Source organism: Chenopodium quinoa, unplaced genomic scaffold, assembly GCF_001683475.1.
Source record: "Chenopodium quinoa cultivar QQ74 unplaced genomic scaffold, ASM168347v1, whole genome shotgun sequence".
NCBI lineage: Eukaryota > Viridiplantae > Streptophyta > Magnoliopsida > Caryophyllales > Amaranthaceae > Chenopodium > Chenopodium quinoa.
Genome location: NW_018745684.1, coordinates 5233947 through 5259707, shown reverse-complemented (window position 1 = coordinate 5259707; position 25761 = coordinate 5233947). Strand labels below are relative to the sequence as shown.

General features: G+C 32.5%; 4 protein-coding genes across 7 annotated transcripts; 3 read left to right on the top strand and 1 right to left on the bottom strand.

Annotated features, from left to right (window-relative positions):
• Window positions 1–276: 276 nt before the first annotated feature.
• Window positions 277–4920, top strand: LOC110717754 (ataxin-7-like protein 3). Its single transcript, XM_021896518.1, has 4 exons — window positions 277–471; window positions 840–913; window positions 3922–4233; window positions 4379–4920. Exons 2-4 carry the CDS (start codon window positions 869–871, stop codon window positions 4559–4561), a joined length of 540 nt encoding a protein of 179 aa, XP_021752210.1. The 5' UTR covers window positions 277–471; window positions 840–868; the 3' UTR covers window positions 4562–4920.
• Window positions 4921–8690: 3770 nt separating this feature from the next.
• On the top strand, window positions 8691–11221 carry LOC110717739 (B3 domain-containing protein REM5-like). 2 transcript variants are annotated; one of them, XM_021896503.1, is made up of 6 exons: window positions 8691–8797; window positions 8978–9344; window positions 9595–9713; window positions 9992–10193; window positions 10417–10550; window positions 10818–11221. In XM_021896503.1, exons 1-6 carry the CDS (start codon window positions 8729–8731, stop codon window positions 11058–11060), a joined length of 1134 nt encoding a protein of 377 aa, XP_021752195.1. In that variant the 5' UTR covers window positions 8691–8728; the 3' UTR covers window positions 11061–11221. The 2 variants fall into 2 exon arrangements, with proteins under 2 accessions (XP_021752195.1, XP_021752194.1); XM_021896502.1 differs by having other exon boundaries at window positions 9992–10238.
• A 68-nt stretch (window positions 11222–11289) lies between these two features.
• On the bottom strand, window positions 11290–19047 carry LOC110717738 (protein STRICTOSIDINE SYNTHASE-LIKE 13-like). 3 transcript variants are annotated; one of them, XM_021896499.1, is made up of 7 exons: window positions 18678–19047; window positions 17948–18044; window positions 13982–14109; window positions 12987–13578; window positions 12488–12772; window positions 12123–12290; window positions 11290–11830 (listed from the first exon to the last, which is right to left on the bottom strand). In XM_021896499.1, exons 4-7 carry the CDS (start codon window positions 13355–13357, stop codon window positions 11422–11424), a joined length of 1233 nt encoding a protein of 410 aa, XP_021752191.1. In that variant the 5' UTR covers window positions 13358–13578; window positions 13982–14109; window positions 17948–18044; window positions 18678–19047; the 3' UTR covers window positions 11290–11421. The 3 variants fall into 3 exon arrangements, with proteins under 3 accessions (XP_021752191.1, XP_021752192.1, XP_021752193.1); XM_021896500.1 differs by having other exon boundaries at window positions 17948–18040; XM_021896501.1 differs by lacking the exons at window positions 12987–13578; window positions 17948–18044; window positions 18678–19047 and having other exon boundaries at window positions 13982–14721.
• Window positions 19048–20280: 1233 nt separating this feature from the next.
• Window positions 20281–25595, top strand: LOC110717639 (protein ENHANCED DISEASE RESISTANCE 2-like). The gene is made up of 3 exons (XM_021896390.1): window positions 20281–20546; window positions 22352–23314; window positions 24997–25595. The coding sequence occupies exons 2-3, from the start codon at window positions 22368–22370 to the stop codon at window positions 24998–25000; spliced, it is 951 nt and encodes a 316-aa protein (XP_021752082.1). The 5' UTR covers window positions 20281–20546; window positions 22352–22367; the 3' UTR covers window positions 25001–25595.
• The last annotated feature ends 166 nt before the right edge of the window (window positions 25596–25761 follow it).

Here is a 25761-nt window from a genome sequence, read left to right as displayed (position 1 = left end):
ATTTACCTCTATTTTTTTTTATCTAATAAACCTTTCATATATTTTACCCTTTGTCTCTACCGAATCTTTTTTTTTACTAGTATGTTAATATTTAAATGTGTTTGTTTAAAATCGTGCATCGCACAAGAACTAAACTAATATAAATCGGATAAGTTTAGACAAATACTAGATATAAAATTCATAACTCTATTCTAATCTAATAAAATGTAAAAAACATTTCAAAAATAAATCAAACAAGTTTAGACGAATACGAAATTTAGAATTCATACCTTTTTTACTTATCGTAAAATCCATTCCAAGGTAACAAACCAAACGACCCGACCCCTTAGTTATTTTGGCCGTGCAATTGATGCAAAAAGTTGCAGTATTGCCAAGCTGCTACAGAGGGAATCAGGGAAGGACTCTAGACCGCACGCCTGCTCCTCCGCGCAATCGGCTTTTCTCCGGCTTGCCGTCTTGTCTTCTTCGTCAGTAAGTCGACGTTTTTCTCTCTCCTACTTTTTTTTAACAAGTTTTAATTTCTCTTTGATTAATATATACCAACTTTATCTCTGATCATCACATATTTAAATTCAATCATCTTCATAAAATTTCATCCAAATTCAATTCGTTTGTCGATTTCTCGCTATCTTCATAATTATTTTTTGTATTTTTAAGTTTTGATTTCGAGAAGTTTAAACATCTGAATTGATTGTAGCAATTATTTATCAGGGTTTTGCAGTTTTATAATTTATTATGTTGAGTTATCTTGTTTTAGTTTATAATTTTAAATCTTGTTGATTATATAATCAAAGAAATTTAAATTTATTATGTTGTGATTTTGTTGAAATTGAAATCAGGTGCCAGTTATCTGCAATTAGTTGTAGCAATGTCAGTGCCTAATGAAGATAGTTCATCTTCATCAAACTCTCAGGTACTTAGCCGATTTCTGTCTTGCCGCCGAGTTCGTTATAATTTTCTTGTGGTTTTTGGCTTTTAATTTGATGGTTATAAGTTCAAAATGATTGTTTTAATTGTGATCTGATCACCAACAAAATAGACGAATCAGTCACTTGTTTTCAAGGCTAAAACAAGTCGTTGGTGGATCGGTTAATTATTGGTTATAGCGTATGGATGGAAATGGGAATACAAATTGACATAAAGTACAATTGGCATGTTGTTTAATAGTATAGATTACTAGAGGACTAGGATGCTGTTAATGAAAAAAGAGAGGGAGGTGTTATCGATGGATTTTAAGTAAATCCGTTATTGGTTCCCAATCTATTCTCACCAGTCACTACAACCCAAACACAGAATCGGGAATTGGTCTAGTTTCCAACATTGGGCTGACACTTTGCAGTTCTAAAGAGTTTGTCTGATGTATCTGCAACTTTGCATTTCCCGCTATTGGTACAAAGCTCAAACAAGGCACATTACTTCATCTTATGGAACTGCTCCTTTTCTTAAGTTTTACTAATAACTTAACCATTTAGATAGGTGTAATAGACTAACCTTTGGAGGGGAGGAACACTATTGGCATCGTAGTGTATTTCAGTTATGAGGCAGCTTGGGGAATAACTTGAGGAGTTTAGACTGAGAGGGAGGAAATTAAGTAAAGAATCTTTATATAGGGAGGAGATCAGTGAGAAAAATAAGCAGAATATATATTGAGTGGGTTTAACTTTATTTTCGCTTAGAATTGGGAGTGTCCAGTCACTTGAAAAACTGGGATAAGTGGGATTGCAACCCCATTTGATGATTTAATTTCATTGAATTTTAATTACTACTTCTATCAACTTTCCCCCAAATTTTCCTACTTTTTAATGGATACTACCGTAAGGAAAAGCAACCTTATTCTTGATCAGTGGAGAAGGCAGAGGGATAAAAAGATACATGCAGGTTGCTCACCTCAAATGTGTTAACAAGTCTTTTCCTCTGCTGTCTTCTATTGAGGTGCTACTATCTTCTATAACATACCTTCAAGGGATATTTCACTGCACCCAAGGTAGACAATGTGTCTTGAGTGAAAGTTTTATGTCCAGCTGCAAGTAGCAAACTATTGATGAAACTTCTCTGAATTCCATCCTTGTGCCAAGTGGCTAGGACCTTGATAGCTCTCGTCCTATGCCTTATTATATTTTTCCAGGAACATTGGACAAACCTCTATTTGGATGTATTATGATTTTCTAAGCTTGCTTGAGGATCAAGCTTAATTGAAGACTCCATTTGCTTTATGACGAGTCTCTGACACAAACATTAGGCAATATCATTGCAGAAATAGGCTGATAAACAATGCTATCTATGTTCACTAAGTTTCACCAGCTATCCCTGTTCCACCAACAATGCACTGAAAAATCAGTACACTTAGACAGAACATCGGTGAAAACAGACAAATATCTATAATTTTATAGCTGGTGAAATGTAAGAGCACTGCAAATCAGCAATACTCTAATCTTTTTTGAACCTTTTCCGCCAAATCAATGTGATTGAACCTCTTTGTTCTGTTTCCTGTCGTCAAATAAAGTAGCAGGGACCAAAATTCTCTAAAAGCCTCATCAACTCATTGTAAACATATAACTTGAATTGTAATATTTTGGGCTTACTAGGATAAAAAATATCCTTGTATTGATCAACCCTCATAAAGCTTCACTATTTGTATTGATTGTATTCAAAGTGGCCCTTGGGTTATTGTAAGAAATAAATTACATGAGTAGTTTATCCATAAATGACTGGTTATGAAGGAGGAAATATTTCTATAGAAGCTGCACTGGTTTTATGCTGAATTCAACCTTGATGGTTAATTGCTGGTGTCTTGTTGTGAAAGAGGCACTTGATTGAGGTTAGAGGTCTTTGAATTAAAGAACTTGGGATGGTACTTCCTTGCTTAAATTTGACGAGCCCATGAATTTTGGACTTTGCTTTGAAATATGGATAGTGCTGAATGGTGGATGAAATCTGATCATCTCCATAATCAAAGTGGCGCTTGTTGCATCAGGGATGATGTTGATTGATGAGAGCTTATCTATCATGTTTTATATGTCTGTAGGTTTGTAGGAACCTGGCTAATTAAGCAAGAGATACTGGTCTGGTATGTGTAGGAGAGTTCTTCAAGATGAAAAATTGTTGCTCTAATTTATAGGAAAGATTGATTAGTGAAAAAGATGGGGCAACAGGAAGACTTCTGCTGCTGATACAATAAATAAAAAAAATACTACCAAAATGATTGAGTGTTCGCTTCCTTTTTTTGGGTTGAGGGGTAGGGGTTGGGGTGTGGAGGGGGTTTGAGGTGTTATTGTAGCAACATTAGCAAATGTGTTTCGACAGCTTTCGTTAGCATTGCATTTAGGGTTGATTTACATCATTTCATGAAGTCAGATCCAGGAAGGTTAGTATGTGTCTAAATCTATCTAGGATTGCATTTTGGGTTGATTTGCAGCCTTCTGTGACATACCCATCAAGGTTTAAGTATCTAATTCTATGATCTATGTACAGATCTGTAACAGACTGCTTTAGGGTTGTTATTTCTCTTTCAAATTTAGTTAAAATGCAGAGGTTGTTTCTTTGTAATATATACAATAAGTTTCAATTTTTATTTTAATTGATGTTTGATAATATCTGACGCAAGCTAATAAATAAGAAAAGCATTCATTCACTGATGCTTCAGTGATCTAGGATCTTTATTTACTCGTTCAGGATTTCAGTGATGTTTAGAGAGTTCGGCTTTGGAGCCTGATATAACATGTATGAATATGAACATGTGACATTGTCTCTGCAGTGGATCAGAGATTTTGAATATGGGATGGCTGTGAACTTTAACTTTTTATTGAGTTGACCTGACTCATATGTTGACCATTCAGGATAGCCGAACCTTGTTATTTATGTATATCTTGTTACGTGTGTACCGTGTTTTAATTGCTGAACGTATGAGATTTGTGCTTGCAGCTTCCATCACAATTATTTAGTGACCTCTTGGATTCGATCATTGTTGATGTTGCATCAGAGTGTCACCGGATTGCAAGGCTTGGCCTTGATCGGAATATAGAAGAAGAGGAAGAAGAATTGAAGTTGTCGGTACAAGCCAGGGCAAAGGTTGCTGATTCAAGTAATAGTGGTGAAGTAAATGGAAAGCACGTAGTGGACATTTTTGGACAAACTCACCCAACTGTAGCAAACGACGTATTTGATTGCATGAACTGTGGGAGATCTGTTGCGGCTGGAAGATTTGCACCACATTTGGAGAAATGCATGGGAAAGGTATTTTGAAACTAATATACTGTAATTCCTAGTAAAGATGTGGAAATTTATATTGTAAGAAACTGTTTTGCTCTTCAACAATTTGTTTTCTTTTAGCTGATCATTTGTCTGAATCTATTAAACCTATCTTTGTTAATACATACAGGGTAGAAAGGCCCGTCTTAAAGTTACCAGAAGTAGTACTACGGCACAGAATCGATACTCTCGAAGCAGCCCAGTTCCTGTATATTCCGCTTATTCAAATTCCCCTGCAACAAATCGGTTATCAAATGGATCACCAGGTGGTGCAGGTGACGAATTCCTCAACGGCACAGCTGAAGATCCTTGAGAACTGAATTAGAAAAACAAAATTGATATGGCTGATCAAGACTATTATGCAAGGCTTGTATAACTACGTTGGCTTCCAGACTGCAGCTCAGAGTATGAAGTTTACATGCAAGTAGTCGCAGGTTTATTTTTTTCTGTCCTGCTGCTAGAATTCTAGTACTAATGTAAATGCATGACAGCATGAGTAAATTGGACTAACTCCTGAGTAGGATGTAAGATGAACAGCTACCAATATAAGTTTTTTTTCACACCAATGGGATGTAATGCCATTGACGATATTGAGATACAAACAGGTCATTTGGATTGTGTTTGGTTCAGGCTAGATTCAATTGAAAAATCATTTAGTTTAGGTCATTTTAATCTGGATCACATAAGGGTAAATGGTTGATTTTCTTTTCTTTTTTTTTTTTTAATAAAAAAACTTCCTCATTTTTTACAGGTTATCTTCTATTTAAGCTGAATTTAGATCTTATGTTCAACAAGATGTGCTCCATAAATAGAGTGCCACTTAATTTTGTTAGTAGATTTTGATGAATTTAGGGGATGCTACAGTCTTAACAACCCCTCATGACAACGTCCTTTTCCCCCCTCCCAGTGGCAGCAATGTTCATTTGTGCACAGTCCTACGTACTACATTACTGAACTTGGGAAGTGCAATTGTTCGATCAAGAGTCTCTAGCTGACTCGGCTTGTGAGTGGGAATTACGTCGAATGAAGTATGGAGTAATTAGATTGAAGAGTTAATTATGTATAATTTTTACAAAATAGCAAGTAAAAAAAAATGTAACCTTTATTGTGATTTTGGGTTCTGATATGACGCTCGGCTTATCAGTTTATGTGTAGGTTCAAGTTCATAACTCAGGGGTCTTCGTGACTTGCTGTGTAGTCGAATTAATTATTACCCATTAACGAAGCAGGAAATTGCTTTGATCTCATCTCAGCTATACAAATTATGCCAGTAACGTTTGAAATTTATGATTTCGAGATCGAGAATGATTGCTGTTAAATTGTTAAGCTTATTATTTTTATTGATTCGTTAAAATAGCATTTTAAGGTCATTTATATGATGTTAGAAATAGGATTGTCCCTAACATCTTGAGAGTGGGGAGGAAGCTAGAGTAAGAAAATCTCCGCCTTGAAATTGTCCCTAAGCTAGTGAAGATTGATTCCACAATTTCATGATTATGAAATATAATCCTTACTACTAGATTTAGTACTACTTGATAAAGTAACTTTAATTTTAGCAAATTTCGTCAGTAAACTATTAAGGACAACATTCTTAATTTTGCGTTTAATAGGATCTTTCTCCATATAGAAAAACAGGAGGCTGTATTGTTAAACAAAAACAAAAAACTATAGCCTCTGTTAGTTGTTGGCTTGTCGCTGTTGTTAACGGAACTGCAAAAACAGTAAGAACAAAGTTACCGGGAATGAGACTGAGTCGCAGACTATGTCGCTCTCTTTAGAACATTCACGGTACTGCCTCTGGGGAGGAAGCTAGAGTAAGAAAATCTCCGCCTTGAAATTGTCCCTAAGCTAGTGAAGATTGATTCCACAATTTCATGATTATGAAATATAATCCTTACTACTAGATTTAGTACTACTTGATAAAGTAACTTTAATTTTAGCAAATTTCGTCAGTAAACTATTAAGGACAACATTCTTAATTTTGCGTTTAATAGGATCTTTCTCCATATAGAAAAACAGGAGGCTGTATTGTTAAACAAAAACAAAAAACTATAGCCTCTGTTAGTTGTTGGCTTGTCGCTGTTGTTAACGGAACTGCAAAAACAGTAAGAACAAAGTTACCGGGAATGAGACTGAGTCGCAGACTATGTCGCTCTCTTTAGAACATTCACGGTACTGCCTCGAAGGTGTGCAAGCAGCTTGTACGTAATCGGATGTCTCCCAGGATAAAACAACCTCTCAAAACAAGGAAGTAGCGGTGGATTTGCACAGAACCATCGGGCAACTAAACACCGAAAAATGAAGAACACTGCTCGAATATTTGAAGAGGAAGAGAGATGTAGAAGAGAATTTTTTTTTCTGTGTTTAAAATGCTTAACCCATTCTGTTTTTATAGCCAAAATCAGAGAGCCGTTTTTTGAAACCAAGTAACAGCATAACGACAGATTAAGAGGTAATCATGCCTAAAAATCAGCAAAAACGGTCAAGAAGAAAACGGCCTGTAAATCAATTTCAATAACCGTTCAAAATTGATTAACGTTAAAACAATAAAAAAAAAACAGTAACATTAACTCTGACTTAATTAAAACGGTTATAAAGGAATCAGTCAAAACCGTTTAGCAAAAATCAAGGCACTAATTACGTAATTAAGCCTTGTTAAAAAATCAGTTCGGCGTGCGTGTGTGTGATTAGTGGGCTTTGTAGGTAAGTCCTCCCTCTCCACAAAATGTGGGTAGCCCAAGGGCCAGACCTAAATTCTCCACATTCTCTAATATAAGGGAGGATAAACTTCCATTTCCCACCAATATGGGACTTTTTATTTTCCACAAAATTCACACACCAAAACACGCTTGTTCCAACAGTTGCACTTGCACCTTTTGCATTAAAAGCACTAGCAAGAAATGTTCCAACTTCTACCCCTCGGTTTGACCTCCCCTAGTCCCCGACCAAAGTCTATGTGATTATTTTGACCTGTTCAAAAATCATTGTCAGACTCAGAAGTATTTGAGTCCAAAGTCCAATTTCCTTTATATTTCCCCAAATAGTACGGTGAAGACCCAACTACTCACATTTATCCACAATCAATGCCTAGCCCACCCCTCCAGTACTAGTACCTCAAGCCTATAGTCTCTAGTGCTTTTAATGTAAAAGTTTTTTTTTTATGTTTTTTTTTTTTTTTTTTTATGTTTTTTTTTTAAAAAAAACCGTTTAATTGAAAGGATTAGATTTGTCTTCTCTTAGGCATGTTCCGATATACTGAAAACAACTGAACTGATTGGAATTGAACTGAACTGATTGGAGCTGAAATGAACTGAACTGAACTGAACTGAAATATTTGACTATGGATTAATGATTTTTAACTATGGATTAGTAATGAAATTAATCCACTAATAATTATGAAAAATAAAATGAAATTCAAACCACTAATAGTTTTTTTTTGTTTAAATTTTTTATTTTCATGTTAATTAATGCCTGTGAAATTAATCTACTGTAATAGTTTGGTTGTTAAAAAATGAAACAAAAACAAACCAAAAAATAATAATGTGTATAAAAAATTATAACCATTTGAACAATGAATATTATTATTATTATTATTATTATTATTATTATTATTATTATTATTGTCGTTGTTGTAATATATACTAAAAAATATGAAATTTGGCTTTAATTATCATTAGCAATATCATTAGATATAAAGATTAACTTAAAAAGATTGGCCTAAAGGCATGCCTAAACTAAATTGTCATTAACAATATCATTATCTAAATCATATAAAACAAATAAATTAGCAAAAGAACTGAACTGAACTGAACTGAAATTAAGCTCAACACATCAGGGCCTTAATACTAAAACCTAAATTATCTAATAAAAGAAACTAAGAGAAACTTATGTCAACAAATGATCAATTTTTTGATGGGTGTATGTAAGATGACTAAATGAGACTAGACAGACTACATAATTAATCTACAACAATTTCTATGTAAATATGCTTAGATTGTTCCAAATGAAACATTGAGTTAATGTTTTAAGTTCAACCAAACCTTTTCTTTTTTTCTTTTTTTTTTTGGCCTTTATTTTTTTTTTTTTTAAAAGTAACAATTTGACTTTTACACTGACTTTATTTATTTTATTATTTTTCTTTTTTTACTAATGTAAAAAAAAATATTATCATGCAATATATTGAAGGAATAGATACAAGTAAATTATTATAATATTAACATTTTGTAATTTATTTTAATAGACAATATTGAAGATATAATGGTCAAAATTGTGTATTATTAAACGTGTTCGGTTAAATTATTGCAAATTTGCAATTAAAAAAACAGAGAAAATATAATTTTCTTTTTGTACGGAAAGAGACCATACTGAAAGGGTATACCCTTTTCCATCCATATAAAGTTACACAAGAATGTTTGTAAAGCACATTGAGCTTACGTCAAGCAAACAAAATTACACAAGAAAGTTTCTCTGGAGAAGCTAAATGAGGTTATTCCACCCTAGGAAACCTCACTTTTTCCAGCCTCTCATTCCCGGTTTCCTTTCTAATTTTGTAAGTCCGCCTTAAACTATACTCCGTAGTCCGTACTAATCTAAATTTCACTATCAACGTCACAATTATTTCTCATGTCTTATACAAGTATGAGTTTTGTCCTTCTTTATCAAAACGACATAATATACGTAGTATGCTAATACTTTGCTAAGTACTATTTTATTTTACCTTTGCATGCAGTCAATTCCGAAGTCATTTTACAAATATCTTGGTTTAGGAGCAATTATTGGAGAGAAAATGGCCTTATTAAGAGATAAGAGTAAGAAAATTTGGGATGTGAAAATTGAGTTGATTAATAATAAGGTGCAATTCAAAGATGGGTGGGAAATTTTTTGCAAAGACCATGATTTGCAAATTGGTGATTTATTGGTGTTTATGCATCAAGGTTACTGGGTTTTCGACGTTTTCGTCTTTGATTCTACTGCTTGTGAGCGCGAATTTGCAACAATTGATGATGAATCTAATCAATCTAACTATGTAATAGTGCAAGCTTTAAGCTCCTGTGGCGTGAAAAATAATTCAGGTGCCACTCTTAATGAAGCCAAAGGTATATGTTTATGTCTATGGATTACAAAGTATATTAGTATATATATACTTGTATTATTTAGTACTTCCTCTGTTTTGAAAAGTTCGTCTGTGATCGGTTTTCATTGTGAAATAATTCACAGACAAAACTAGAAGAACTTTTAGAAAAGAATGAAATAATATAAAAGATATACAAAGTACGAGTAATATTTTTATTTTTTTATATTTGGTTATATGTGAAGTTAAATTATTAGCAATGTCTATATATGCAGATGTAGCGCATGAAGGGTTATCAAGGGAGAATAATAACGACGTTTTAGAGCAAACAAATATGGGATCTAGACCAAGTACTTTTGTTCTACAGAATTGCAGCTACGAGTCAGTTGCACTAGTGAGAAGTCTAATAACGAATTACTTCATACTCCGCATTACTCTCTCTGTTTGTTAAAGATTATGTGATTTGTTTTAATTTTAGGGTCATTCCTATAAAAATAAGATTGTCTCATTTTTTATTTTAGTGGACATACGTGGTTCTAATTTATGTTACACTATCATTGTGACAAATATTTCACATAGCCACATAGGTGTAATTTCTGTCATTTTTTTGCGTCTTAGCAAAAGAAAGATGCTAAAACTTTCTTTTTAACATTTTTTTTCCTTTGCATGCAGTCAATCCCGAAGCCAATAAATATTGGTGTAGGATCAGAAATTGGAGAGAATAAGATGGCCTTATTAAGAGATAAGAGTAAGAAAATTTGGGATGTGAAGATCGAGTTAAGTAAAAATAAGGTTCAATTCAAAGATGGATGGGATATATTTTGCGAAGACCATGATTTGCAAATTGGTGATTTCTTGGAGTTAAAATATCAAGGTTACTTGGTTTTCGACGTTTCTGTTATTGTTGATCCTACTGCTCGTAAGCACGAATTTTCGACGCTTGATAAAACTTTAATTTTTTTATTTTAACCATTTTTTTTAGACAGTCACTGTTTAAATAGAAAGAACTTTTAGAGACGAAAGAAGGAGGAGCATATAGTATGTTACGGTGTAAATATTTTAGTTATATGTCGATTTTATTAGCAATTTGTATGCAGATGTCGATGAAGGGTTATCAAACAGAACGGAGAACAAGAAGATTCAAGAGCAGAAAACTATTGGATTTAAACCAACTGGGCATCCTTACTGTACTTTAGTTTTGATGAATCATAGCTACAAGTCAGCTCAGCTGGTAAGTGTACTTTAGTTGTATACTTGTATGTACAAATAAACACGTACGTGACATATTATCATGTTAGATTACCTTAGATGGGTAATTAACATACATCCTCCATTTGAAGTTCACATGTATAGTTCGATCAAACTATACCTAAGTCTCTAGACGGAGGATGTATATCAAAGGCGAAAAATCCTTGTATGAGTTAGTACTATTTATGAAGTACTATATGAAATATATATATTTTGTGTCACCTATTATGATTATGGTGTGATTGTGCAGTTCATTCCATTGGATTTTGCAAGAAAAATTGGGCTAGACAAGAGGCAATACGTTGTAATAGATGAAAAAGGACGTAAATGGGTGCTGCCTTTCGAATATACCAAGGGAAAACATGCTTATATTGGAAAATTGCGAGGTTTATATATAGCCAATGACTTCAAAATCGGAGATTTTGTCATTCTCGAGCTCATTCAATCCGGTAAAGAACCTGTCATTAAATTTCATAATCTTCTAAGGTTGTAATTAATTAATTAATTAATGTCAAATGGAGTAATTCTTATCATATTAGAATGAGGTCAATTTTGTACTTGAATCTTAAATCTACTGCACGTGTTAGGTTTTTTAGCTCACTTCAAAATCGAGTTATTGTATTCAGTTTTGATTTAACTTAGGTTTTGAATCAGGTAATCAAGTATGAGTCAGTTTTGTCAAACCTAATTGCACGCAAATCATTTCATGAGCTATTAAATTATACGTACAATGATTAATTTATTCAAACAATCCCTCTAAAATCTAATGAATTAAGCTCTTACATGAAATTCTAAAACAACAACACAACACTCTCCTTTTAAAAAAACATGAACAAAACCACATCTAATTTGGCTTAAACTAATGCAGGGTAAGGCAGAGTAGCAATGTGGTTATGAGCCACAGTACCTATCCAAAGTTTACCATTAACCTCTCTAACTTCACTCACTAATTGCATCACCACACCTTGTTTATCTTCCAACACTTCAAGGATCTTCCCATCCTCATTGAAGAGTGAAATCACCGTGTACATCTTCATCCCCATTAGCCTAGCCAGGATCTTCAAGGGTAGTGGCAGCCGAAAATACATTCGCCTTAGCCATGGGTTGTTGATCATCACCTCTTGTGGTGCTGTCCTACAACAATCTATTGCTACCCAAAATTCACCCTTTTCGTTTAGTCTTACATTGTCTGGAAATCCTGGCAAATTTGCTACCACCTCTACTTGTCCTGTTTTTGAGCCTTCAAGCCACAACTTCATAAGCCTGCGTTACATGTAACAAGTTTCTTAGCATCCATCACCCATCGAAATTATTGTACTTAAATACTAATCACTCATCACATGAGTTAAAATCTTGAAAATCATCTAGGCCATTTTAAGGAAATTGAGTTAAAATACCATCTTTATCTTTTAGCAGTCGTGAATATATTAAGTGGTCCTTATTTTTGTGACGGACCAAATAGAAACATGGTTTATTATTCAGAGATTGGCAAAGTATTTCTATTACTAGTAATAAAAAAGGCATGTTATTAGAGTGAAAGGAGAATGATTATAACCTGCAATTAGTAGTTTCAGTAAAGAGGAGAAAAGTTTGATCTTTTGATAATTGAACTCCATTAGGAAAAGCCAAACCATCCAATACAACATGTGTTTCTTTGGTAGATGGATCATATCTTAGAAGCCTACCAGTGGCTTCTCCCTCCAATAATATCAAGAAGTGGTGCCTGTAACAACCCAAAATCGTATAAGTATTTTGAAACATGTAAAGTAACATAAAATAGATGACAGACGTTGTAATAGAGATTACGAGTTACTACACAAACAAGTAGTAATAGATACATCTCTAAGACATATTTAAGTGATTTTCGGCGTATTTAGGTACATTTGAATCATCGAATCAAAATGAAGAAGATATACTTACACTCTATTGTATCTCTTGCTAGTATCAGTGAAGAAAATGGAGCCATTTTTGTGAATATCAAGATCATTTGCAAAAAGTATGGGATCTCCATCAACATGGGTTGCCAAAGGAGTAGCAAGACCTCCTTCAGGCCCAACAACAAGAAGCCCATAATATGCATCAGCAATGTACAAATTTCCTGTTTCTTGATCGAACCTAAGGCCCAATGGGCGCCCACATAATTGCTCGAACTTCCACTGCTTTGCTGTTGTTGAGTCAACTCCTTTTCCACATAATTTCATTGACCTTTCAAAATTCATTAGCAAAATTTAAGTAATCTCAACAATCACATTAAATTGAAGTGACTTAAAATCTTTTAAATTGATTAAAGTAGCATTATGTAAACCAAAGAAAAGATACACGTTTACAATTAGAGTCGTCTTCTCTAAAAAATGGGACGTAACATATTGTAAACTGATATAGTCAGTGGTTAGAACATTTCATACTAGAGAAAACTAACCAGGTTGATGTCACAGTCGCAAATGTCTCCCATCCAATTTTCTCACCCATCCATCTTACAACTCGACCGTCTGCCAATCCGGTATATGGGCCTCGGCCCAATTTATCAAACTCTAATGATTCCGGGCCAAAAACTTGATCAACAAACTCCAATTTACCGTGTTGGCCCAATCGACTTTGGTTGTCTCTTGGCCAATTTTTCATTACTTCATTGTAAGGTGCAATTTGATTCTTAATTGGCTTGAATTCATACCCTCCCAAAGGACCCAATTCAAATGGATCCATTATAATAAACCCTAATACAACAACTAATACAAGAAGATAAGGGTGTTGCAACAAAGCCTCATCTTTAATTGCATTTTTCTTCTCCATTTTTGTTAATCTTGACAATTATTTTGGCTTCTAGAAGGAAAATGAAGGATGAAAGAGATAGATGTTATGCAAAAAAGAAGGTGAGAAGTTCAAGCTCCTTTTGGTAGGATTTAGAAGAAGAGCATGTATTACTTGTGATAAAATTTTATAGTTGGTTTTGGTTGAGGGTAAGTTTGTTCTTTTGATCTGTTGGCCAATGACATTTGTACTGTTCGTAGAAACTACATATGAAATGAAAAAGACAATATCAAAAGTTATGAAAATTGTGTGATATAACCCATGAATGATTGTTTACTTTACATATATAAGAGCTTGTTTTAGTACCACTTATTAATACATGCATGAAAATAGAGAAGATGAAACCAAAATTTTGTCATGAATTTAAGTCCCACTTGTATGATTTTAGATAGACTCATATAGAAGTTTGTTTGGGCTCTTTTCATGCTAAAAGTACAATAATGCATGTTAATACAACATATATGAAAGGTAGTATTTACGTTAAAGGAAAAAAACAAGTTATCTTTCCATATGTTTATCTACTTTAAAGGGAAATTTGTTTTGGCTCTTTTAGATAGTAAGTACATCTTATTTACTAAAAACATAAAGAAAGATGTGAAAGATTACCTCAAAACTAATTTTGAAATGTCAAGTCGCTCTTTGTATGATGTCCAATTTAATTGGCAATTTATTGTGTTTTCATCTATTGTCGATTTATGTTTGCATCCATGTACTCCTAATATGTCACAAGCTTGCTGGAAATGAAATCTGTTAAATATCATAGGAGTAATATTTCTACAAAAAATATTTAATTACTTGGGAAATCTTGTTAGATATGTTTCCGATAATATTAGTTTCCAAAATATATAACGGAGTTTTTATTTTTGTTTTTGTATATTGAGATATTGTCTTATTACAACACAGCATTAATTCTGTAAAAACAATGCAAGACTCCAAACATCATGAAAAATAAAAAGAATAAAAGGGGAGTACGGCTAGCTACAAGGATCGTATTAGCACGAAGCAATATGAATTTTTAAGGCATAGTTTAAGCACTATAAATGCTAAAAAATGGTCAATTTTTTTAATTTTTTTTTTAAGGAATGATCCAATCTATTTGATTTTGAGCGATTTTTATGGATATGGCTAAAAGAACTAAAAATTCCTAAATTGTTCTAATTGTTATCAAATTCTTTACATACCGTCCACGTCATCCAACCTCTTTAAATATGATTTTTTTTTTCTCTAGTTTAGAGCAAAACCGCTAATTGAATTAGTTGTTTTACCTTACATAAAACTGCTAATTCAATTAGCGGTTTACGCTGATTTTTTTTACTCAGATAAACCGCTAGTTGAATTAGCGGTTTTAAGTAAGGTAAAACCGCTAATTCAATTAGCGGTTTTGTTCACACCCCAAAAATAAAATCATTTTTAAATAGAATAGATGATGTGAACGATATGTAGGGAATTTTTATAAAAAGTGGTGTAATTATGGAATTTTGATTTCTTTTAACAATTTTCATGAAAATCTCTCAATCTATTTGATTGTTTTGAAAGGTGTATAAAAAAACGAAGACAGGATACCTCAAAGTGAATAGTTTATCAAGAGATGATATTAATCAATAAAAATCTTACTTAAGCTAATTATTAGTCAATCCTTTTCTAGGTAAAAGTACTAAAACATTTTTAGTCTTCATACGTAGTATAATCGTTGTTTAATAACATGTAAAATATATTCAATTGAAAAATGTAGAATTTTGTGTGCCTAAAATTATATTTCTGATATGTAATTTAAGCATATAATCACCTAAATTAATTATGTTCAAACCTTTGAGATGCACTCCGGTATGGCTATCAATTGATGCACCCAAGATTAGAATTTTTTTTTAATTATTTTTTTTTTTTTTTTTTGTGGATTTGAAGATTTTGAAATGAAAAAAGATATCAAATAAGCAAGATTATACTCTTGTAAAAAGATGCACTCTAATGCATGTAAAAATCATATTAATTCATGTCATCATATTTCTCCATTATACAAGTAAATTATAATAGACCTTTTTTAGGTGAAGTTTCAAAATTACACTGCAATTTGAGTGAGATTAAGTCCTTTTTTAACAACACACATTAACACATATATATAATTCGTACTTCAAGTTCTTTTTATTTTGTATCATGGTGTCAACCGACAACCAAAATAGATCAATATATTTTAATTTCCAACCACTTCATGTTATATTTTTTAAAAATAACAACTACATATATGAAGTATAATATCATTGGTTGCTTAAAAAGAACCTAGTCCATCTCACTCATTTTCACTGTAAATTTTTTTTTATTGACTTTTTACATAGGTATTTTTACTTAATATTACTTCCTGTATTTCTTTCTTTACTACAATACAACGTTATAGTAACCAAATAACCATTATAGCATAGCATGCATTAAAAATGCATTGTTTGTATAAGATAAATTTAAAAAGGGCTATACATTTGACTCTAAATAAACTGCTTCCATAACTTATGCATGACCATGCTTTATCAAACCACCATTTCCCATGTAATCAGACCATTCAATATTGTTAATTTTTCTCAACTTTGTCTTCATTGGTGTTAGCATGGTTGATGTTATCTATCTTCGGCAGCGAATACGGTGGTGTAAGAGTGTCGTCACTACGTTCCAACCTTTAACATCAATGAACCATCAACAATGGGCCCTATGGTTGTAGGGTAAAAATTTGGATCCAGCATATTCGATGGGATATGTATAAAATTTTGTACATTAACCCGCGTAACATGTCATTGTTAAGCATATTATATATGCAAAGGAAATTACGACTTCAAATTATCTAATGCTGCATGTGATACATTAAATTCTGATTGAGTTTTCATCCTTCATCTAACATCCAAAATGCATATTCCATTATTAAGGAACAACAATAAGAGGCAGAACGTACAATAGCTAAAATTTTGGATGTTAGATGAAGGATGAGAACTCAATCAAGATTTAATGTATCACATGCAACATTATATAATTTAAAGTCGTAATTTCCTTTGCACATATAATATGTTTAACAATGACTTGTTACGTGGGTTAAACGTACAAAATTTTATACATATCCTATCGAATATGGTGGATCCAAACTTTTACCATGCAACCATAGGGCCCATTGTGTTGATGGTTCATTAATGTTGGAGGTTGGAACGTAGTGACGAAGCTCTTGCACCACCGTATTCGCCGCCGAAGATAGATAACATCAGCTTGCTAACACCAATGAAGACAAAGTTAAGAAAATCAACAATAACAAGTGGCCAAATTATATGGAAAATTGTGGTTTAGATGAAACACGATCCTGCAAAAGATATGATAACAATTTGTTTACGTAAAATGAATAGTCCTTTAAAGTTATGCTTATACAATGCACTTTTTAATGCATATATACTATTTTAAGACATAGGTCAATCCTATATCTACAATCAAGTGGATTAAAATTTTGTATGATTTTAAAACTACATTAGATCGAAAGGCCTCTCGTGGAATGTTCATTGTATAAAAAAGGATGTAAAAGAGAGTATTCACCAATGTCAAATCTCATCCTCGATGAACAAGGTTTTTTCCAATTAAAAGATTATTTTATCCAATTTATATTCTATTTTCTAGTTAGTTTTTATTTCTATATATGGTAGATGTCGGGTGATTTTTATTAATGAATTTATTTTATTTAAAATAAATAACTTGTTTGCAAGGAAAAAGGAAACATAAAATTTTTATGGTTCAAGGCCTCTTTTTAGCTATTTTTAGAATTAAATATAGTTCTCGGTAAATAGTTTTAATTATTAAATTAGTCATTTCAATAAAAGATATAAATTATTGAGTTTAGTACTTGATATCAAGTAACCAACTAATACCAGCAACTGGTACATAACTACAATAACAACAACTTGCTCAAAAAAGAATGAAATTGACATAATAAACTAAAGTGTGATAAGAGACTAGGGAGACAACAAAATTGAGGATTTTTATCCTAATTTTAACTCCATTGCGACGTCATGTATGCCAAATTCCAATTTTTTTGTGAGCACGTTATTTTCAATGTAACCAATGATACAAGTTATTGTCAATAAATTACAGTACAAAATTATCCATGTAATTATAAACATAAACTAAAAAATTAAATGTTAAACAATTTTGTATTATTACCATTCTCTCTTCCTTTTTCCCACTATCAAAAAATTTGTGTCCAACTCTATATATGGTGCAATATTAAAAGAACGGAGAAAGTAAGAGAAAAGGTCATCAATGAATTTACTCTAAATAATTATAAGTTTTTTCCACACTCGTTGAGGTTGTTATTAATTCGTAATACACAATTCAAGTAAGACATCACTAAAAAATCATAAAATTTTCATCACTTTTATTCTAGTTCATGACATATTGACATCTTTAAATTTGCGATCTAAAAGAGTAAGTAACCCCTAAGTGCAAATTATTTTTAAGTATATGAATCTGTATCAAACAATAGATATATATGTTGCACAGGGCTTAAACAAGTCACGATTAAATGACACTTAATTAAGGATGTATTATTATATTTACCTCAATTACATCTTTTCCCCTGAAGAAGAAGCAACATCATCCATCACGCTACGAACTTTGATAGATAATAACCCTTGCATTTTTAATTTGCATCTGTCTAGTTTAATTGTAAAAAATGAAAGTATGAATTAGCAAGCTACAAATAAATAGATATTTAAATAGATCAATAACGCAATTGCAATATCAATCAAAAATACTTTCTATGATCTTCGAATTGAATTATTGATGTTAATAATATCCTTTATTAATTAATGATAGATTTTTTTTTTTTTTTTTTTTTTTTTTTGCGTGTATTGTAGAGATAGTCAAGATTTTACGGTCAGTATGACCGTTAAGTAGGTTAATGTTGTTGCTCTGTACTAATTGTAACCTTAATTTACAAGATTTTTTTTTTTTTTTTTTATCAATATCACTATACCCCCAAACATTTTGAAATGTAATATTTACTCATTTCATGAGCACATTCAAGATTTAACCTTGCGAAAATAAATTAATTAATTGAAATCAGATGTAGAAAAATGGATTAGTTGATTCATTATACTAAAGTCTAATTGAAAATTACATAAATAATTTAACTTGAAGAGGGCAAAAGAATGATAAAAAAGAAAAATAATAGGAATTGAAACAAAATGATGATTGTATCATAGCATCAAACATTTATGTATAAATGATGATTGTATATAACAAAATACAAATTGAAACATCGAAAGGTATATATAAGAATGCATACCAGATTGAAAATTGTATTTATTCAGCGGAAAAATAAAAGCGCATCTAATTCACCAAAAGAAATTTTGTCGAAATATTTCCACTAGAGTGATCCATTATACAATTTTTTTTTTTTTTTTTTTTTAAGAAAAAAGGTAAATCTTTGAAGGTATTAAAGTTAGGAGGAAGAAGAAAAGGTTATGAAAAAGAGGAGGAGAGAAGAAGATGATTTGTTTTGATGCAATAGTATGGAAATTAGAAGAACTATTTATAAAGAATAACTAAAATTAGGGTTTACATTTTGACAACCTAAGGTGGCTCATTGAATTCTAATGGATAGGATCAGACCATCTATGTGTAAAAGGAAAAATGACATTCCACGTCAATCTTACATAGTTTTATTTAGCAAAAGAAAACTATGTAAGAAAATTCTAAGAAAATTTATTATTAATTATTAAAAATAATATCCCTTGCTTCTATATTTGGTTGATTCTTCTGGGATAACAAAAATAAATGCGTTCCCACTGGATAAGATATGAAATCAAACTCATAAGGTAAAAAACGATATACTAGGATGTACCAAATCTTTGAATAATAATGGAATAACAATATTACATGAAATCAACATAAAATAATAAACATATACACCCTTTGTTTTACAAAGTTCTTTAGCTTTCTTCCAAAAAAAAAAAAAAAAAAAACTTTTGATTTATCGATTTACGTTTTGTATTTTAATTTTTTTTTATAGAAATTCTAAGTTTTTACGTGTCAATATGATATTTTAATGTTACATAAATAATATAAACGGTTAGTTTAATCAAAGTAATTTATACACATAAATACTTCGTACTTCGTGGTTCATAACCCTACTCGATACCAGATTACCAGTCATATATTTACCTTTTTTGATCACTTGAGGATACGTATCTTTAAGCTATGTTGCAATAAACGTAACGAAAAATCTATCCAAAGCCTGTTCAAATTTGGGTAGGGTTGGGTTGGGCCTATGGGTCGGGCTGATTTTGGTCATCTCTAAATTAGATTATACCCTACTTTTAAAAATACGGCTATTTCACCAAATGCCACTGAGCAATTGCGAATTTCTCCAAATGTCATCCGATTTTTCAAAATTCACCAAATGCCACCGAGTTTTAACAAAATACATGCAACTAGCCTTTCCTTAGGTGTTGCGAGAAAAAGAAAAGAGTTCATAGCTTTAAACAACCGTTTTTTTTTTTATTGTTGTACATTATTACTTCTAATTTTTTTTTTAATTGTCAAATGATTATTAATCTATAAAATACCCATAAACGGATAAGTATGATTGTCAAGTGATTATTAATCCATAAAATACCCATAAACAGACAGATATGATTGTCAAGTGATTATTAATCCATGAGTAGAAAATTCGAATAATATATATATTTTAGATAAAAGTTTTTTTTTAAAATTAAATAAACAACCCAAACATCGTATGGGGCACAAAACTAGTGTCACAATAAACTTAACGAATAATCTGCCCAAAGCCCGTTTAAATTCGGGCCAGGGCCGATCGGGCCAGGCTGATTTTGATCAACTGTAAATGAGATTAACTTCGTATACTCGTAGAATTACAACCCAGTGCGGCAGTACACCCATCTTTGTCATCACTTCTCTTTTCGCTAAAATCTCAGGACTCAGCAGTTTGTGGGTCCCAATTACAAATTTTGCTGCTCCCAAATTAATTCTCTCTTAATTACTCTTTCATTTCTTCAAAGATCAAATCTTTTCTATTATTTCATCCTCCATTAAAAAACCCCATTCTTTTCTTTTTCCACAAATATCTGTTTTATTTTTATTTTTTGAATTAAAGGTAAAGAAGGAGTCGGATCAATCACAATTAAACTTTAAGGTCAGATTTTCATTCTTTATGATTGTAATTAAATTAAATTTCATATTTTTTGGTCACTTCGATGCGCCAATTTGTTGATTTTTTTTTTCAGCTTTGTGTAAGAATATCATATAATATGATTGTTTTGTAATCTGGGTTTTGTATTTTTTTTTTCTTTTTGTAATTATTCATATTATGTGGTAATTGCATCCTTAATGTATATGAACTAATTTTGTGTCAAAAAAATCTCAATTTTTGACTGTGAAAAGATTGCTTTTATTTTGGTTAATGTGTTATTCTCATTAGAATGAATGATTGACTTATTTTTGAGCTCCCCTCAAAACAAATAAAAAAACCTATAAAAAGAAAAGGATTGTTACAATTGAGGAAGTGAGTCTATATTCCCAAATTGTTAGTCTAGTTTATGATGACCAGGAGAGAAATACATGGTATATATTGGAAGTGTGAATGAAATAGATGATGCTATAACTTAGTTGAAGAGTTGCTAATATATAACTCATGAGTTTCTTTCGCGCCAATGCGAAAAAAGATTAATACAACAAACAATATTGCAATTCGAACAAGACTACAAGATGTTAATTGTAATAAGAATTCGTAGTTTCAATTGATAGTGGGAGCTAAGTGACTGAATTGCAAAGATGAGGTTAGGCACTATGTGTGATCAGATTGATACTTTACTGGATAAAGGAGGACTTAGGAGAAGAGATGAAGATGGAGTAGAGACTGGAAGAGTTGTGAGAAAATGTTTGCTTGAATCAAGGGGGAAAGAGGGAATTGAACTTTTACTATAGTTAAGCGAGACATACAGATGAATAGTTTCTTATGTCTGTGAGTATGACAAAGGACATTGTGATGATTATATATAGGTTTTGATTAATATCTTGCTAAATTGTCCATTTTGGAAAGATTTTAATCATTGACACGGGTGAGATTCTTGCTCCGTATAACCCTCATCCTACCCTATTTCAACCCACCTTAATAGATATTCCGTATCCAGATATAGGTCTATAAGTAAAGAGTCAAAGACATTAACTGATGTGATCTTTGTAGATACGTTAATGGTTTTCTTCCTCCCGTATCTAACTCTATGCTTCCCGCATCTAGCAGTATTTTGAGGTCAGACCATTAAATGAGACGGCTATATAACCATAACCCCCCCCCCCCTCCTCCTCTTCTCCCCCTTCCTCCTAAAGGGGGGGGGGGTGGTTGGGCTTGGGATGATGGGATCATATGAAAAATTGTTTCTTATGCAGTGACATTTTACCATCTTTGAGATGCCACGGCCCTCAAGATCAAATTTTTCTACAAGAGATGTTCCAGCTGACTATAGATCATTCTTTTTGCTCACTTTCTTATGTTCATTCTTATTTCTAGATTGATCATAAACAAATGGGACGAACTCTGATATGGAACCATCATTCAATTAAGACAATTACCTCCTCTCTGATTTTGAGAGCTTGGTTGCTTACCAATCCCTTCCTCCCTCCTAAAGAGGAGGTTGGGCTTGGGATAATGGGATCATATGAAATTTAGTTGCTTGTGCAGTGATTTTTACCATCTTAAGATGCTACAGCCCTTTAAATTTTCAACAAGAGATTTTCTAGCTGGCTTTAGGTTATTCTTTTGCTTGCTTTCTGAATTTGCTAGTGTTCATTTTTATTTTTTGTACCGATCATAGACAAAAGGGGCTAACTCTTTTATATTTACTTTTTATATGCAACTTTGTTGCATTGAGAAGAAAGACTTGAAACAGTAATATCTTTATTGTCTATCTATTCTCTTTACCAACACAATCTTTGTTACAGATAGTCTTTTGTGGTAATGGCTAAGCATGATGATAATGATGAACCTGAATGGATAAGAAGGATAAAATCAGAAGGTGCTGTTCCTTTGCTTGAACCTGACAACTGTCCCAATGGTTGGGCTTCACCTTCCGGGGACATATTTAAGGTTAGGGGTCCAGAATACTTTACAACTAAACTGAAGGTTCCTGCTGGGGAATACCTTTTGAAGCCCTTGGGATTTGATTGGATTAAAAGTTCTTCAAAGATTTCTGAAGTCTTAAAAGATCCAAATAACCGCATCAGAAAAGTACTTGACAATGAATTTCCAGAGGGAAACCAACCTTTTGTTTGGGCTTTTAATCTTCAACTCCCAAGTAAAGAGAACTACAGTGCTATTGCATATTTTGTGGCTACTGAACCATGCCTAGAAGGTTCACTGATAGATCAATTCATTAAGGGGGGTGATGGACTTCGAAATTCAAGGCTTAAATTAATTGCAAATATTGTGAAAGGGCCCTGGCTTGTTAGGACAGCAGTTGGAGAACAGGCCATCTGCGTTATTGGGCGAGCCCTTTCCTGCAAGTATTGTGTAGGAGAAAAGTTCTTAGAAGTGGACATTGATGTTGGCTCTTCAGTGGTTGCTAACGCTATCGTTCATCTAGCCTTTGGTTATATAACATCACTAACAGTTGATTTAGCATTTCTTATTGAGAGCCAAACTGATGCAGAGCTTCCTGAGAGAATCCTAGGGGCTTTTAGATTCTCTGAACTTAACCCTGATTCAGCCCAGTCATTTGAAGCATCATCTGCTGCGATCCCTATTACTTCATCCACGCCACCTGGTATAAGTTTCTGGAAGTCACTTGGACAAGGCTTCACCAATCTTCTTCATCCAGGTGCTAGTGAAGCTGGTGCAGTTGCTGACGCTCCACAAGTGAATGGAACTTCAGATCACGCTGATAATGTTGAAAACACAAAATCTACGTAAGTACATCCATTGCTTAGAGAAATAAGTGACTTAATAATGTGAATACATTATATATTTGAAGTAAATTGACGAGTCTTTGTGACATCTAATTTCCGACGTGGGGGGAAGGGGGGGGGGGGGCGCAGAATTTTTCCTTATTTAATCAGCGGTTGTCCAGAATATTTGTGTCAGTTTAATGTGTTTAATCTTATGAACACAGTCATTTCTAGGGCCTACTTGCTAAAGCTATATATAATTGTTAGTTTGTCACTCTGTATATGACTTGAGTGTGTTTAACATCTTTTATCCCTATACCAATCACCTAGGATCAACATAGTATAATATATGATGACTGACTTTCCTCTTCCATAGCTTATATTTGCTTGTTTTGCTGCTTATATTTGAGTTCTTAAATCTTATTGTAATGGCTCTAGTTTTCCAAATGGGTGACACCTAACTAGGCAAATCTACTATGTTCTTGAAACATGTTTGCTTATACCGAAATTTTCAACTACTATTGTTTTTCATTTTCCAGTTTTTCGACGATGCTTGTTTCTGTATAAATTGTTAATTGACATATAGTATATTTCAACAGAGAATTAGGACTTTCTGATTCCTTGTCACTTGAAAATGGCCACTTTTGCTCTTTCTGAAGTTGTTAGAATACTAATTAAATTACTGTTAGCATAGATATTCCTTTTATATGTTCACATTCTTCTTCTCACCAAAAGTATGAGAATTAATATGATGATAGTTTCAGTATGTATTAAGATGTTCACTGGGTGAAATTGTTGTCGTAGTCTTCTCTAGCATAGAGTTCTGAATCCTCTGGTTTCTAACTAGAATTGATCAATTTACTATTCTATAATCTTAGTAGCACATATATGAAGAGGGGAGACACTTGGTAATGATTTATTATCATGCAACCTACCCTATCTATGGTAGTGGTAGTATTTCTATGTGAAGAAAGGTTCTCTTTTTAATTCAAAATATAAATAGAAGTAAATCTTCATAACTAGGACCTATATTACTAGTATATCTGTATATAGATCCGTGCGTGAGATTTCATTTGAAACCAAGTAATGGTATAATAGGCAGTTAAACGTTTGGACACCAGGTCCCTATGAGTTAGCTTATACATATTACAATATAGACTTTCTAAGAGGCAAAGTTACATTCTGATGTTCAAGGTTTGATGCAGGTCATCGTAGGTTTTGCTCAATAGAATGGGTCAATGCGACCAATGAATTGATTCGTGTTGGTATCATTCATCTTTAAAATGAACTCAAACTTTACACTGCACAACCTATTCTACTAATACAATACATGCCACCTCTACAAATTTGACATCTCTTCTTGCTTTTGCGGCTAATTGAGTTTAATATAATTATATAAACATAAGATAACCATCATTCAGAGCATGAAGTTACTGCTACTCTTCTAGTACTTGGTTCATTAAGAGGGGAAATAGAGTACCGTCAAACTGACATCTATGGTTTGAACATTGTGCTACTATAATATTATTTCCAGAATGCAATATTTTCGTTTCTATTGGTCATTGTTTTGTGTTACTTGACTTTATTTCTGTTTTTTCTTTTTCTTTTTTTTTTTTTTTTTTTTTGCTTCTCAATTGCATATAGAGGTAATATAATGTTGTACCATCTTGTTGAGATGCTTATATCTATACTGTTGGTTGCAGATGAACCAGGTAGCTTTGAGGACTTCAAGCACATTATAATGCTCAGGACAGTCGTGAACGATTTGCGTGATTGCAATAAGGATTCTACATTCTCGTTGTCATTGTTTGTTCTACATGCTGATTCTTTTTCATAATTCTGTCAACCTCCATGTCAGAATTCAGATTTCTTTCATTCATTTAGCCCAGTCTAGGATACAACTATAGCTACAAATCTTTTATTGTTGATTGTTTATGTACAGTTTTAAATTCTAAACATATATCTCAGTTTATGTGTATGTCACTTATATTACCTGGTTTGTGGTTTCTTTTTAGATTGAATTCTCGCTTGTTTTACACAGTTTACTGAATGAAGGACTGAAGGTTATTTAGGAGTTTCAAGTTTTCAACTGGTGGCCAGTTGGTTGTGTTATTCTTCATACCAGTTATCAGCTTACAGATTTACAGATCTTGCATGGGAGCGGACCGGATCTGAAAATGACGAGTGGTCGAGTGGGAACTGTAGTAAGATGATGCTTTTCCAAAGTTGGAAACATTACATACTGAGAAAATTTGTTTAGACAGTTTTGTTTGCTAATAAAATAAACTTATTTTTTCCGTAATCTCAGTGTTATGACGAAATATGTACCGATATGAAACAGATTAGTAACAAATCTATGTATGCTACTGATGCATTATTCTGCATATCTCATGATAGAATCATATAATTTGGTTTTTAGAACAAAAGAGAAATTCTTTATCTAAATCTTTTCAAATCTTAGCTACACT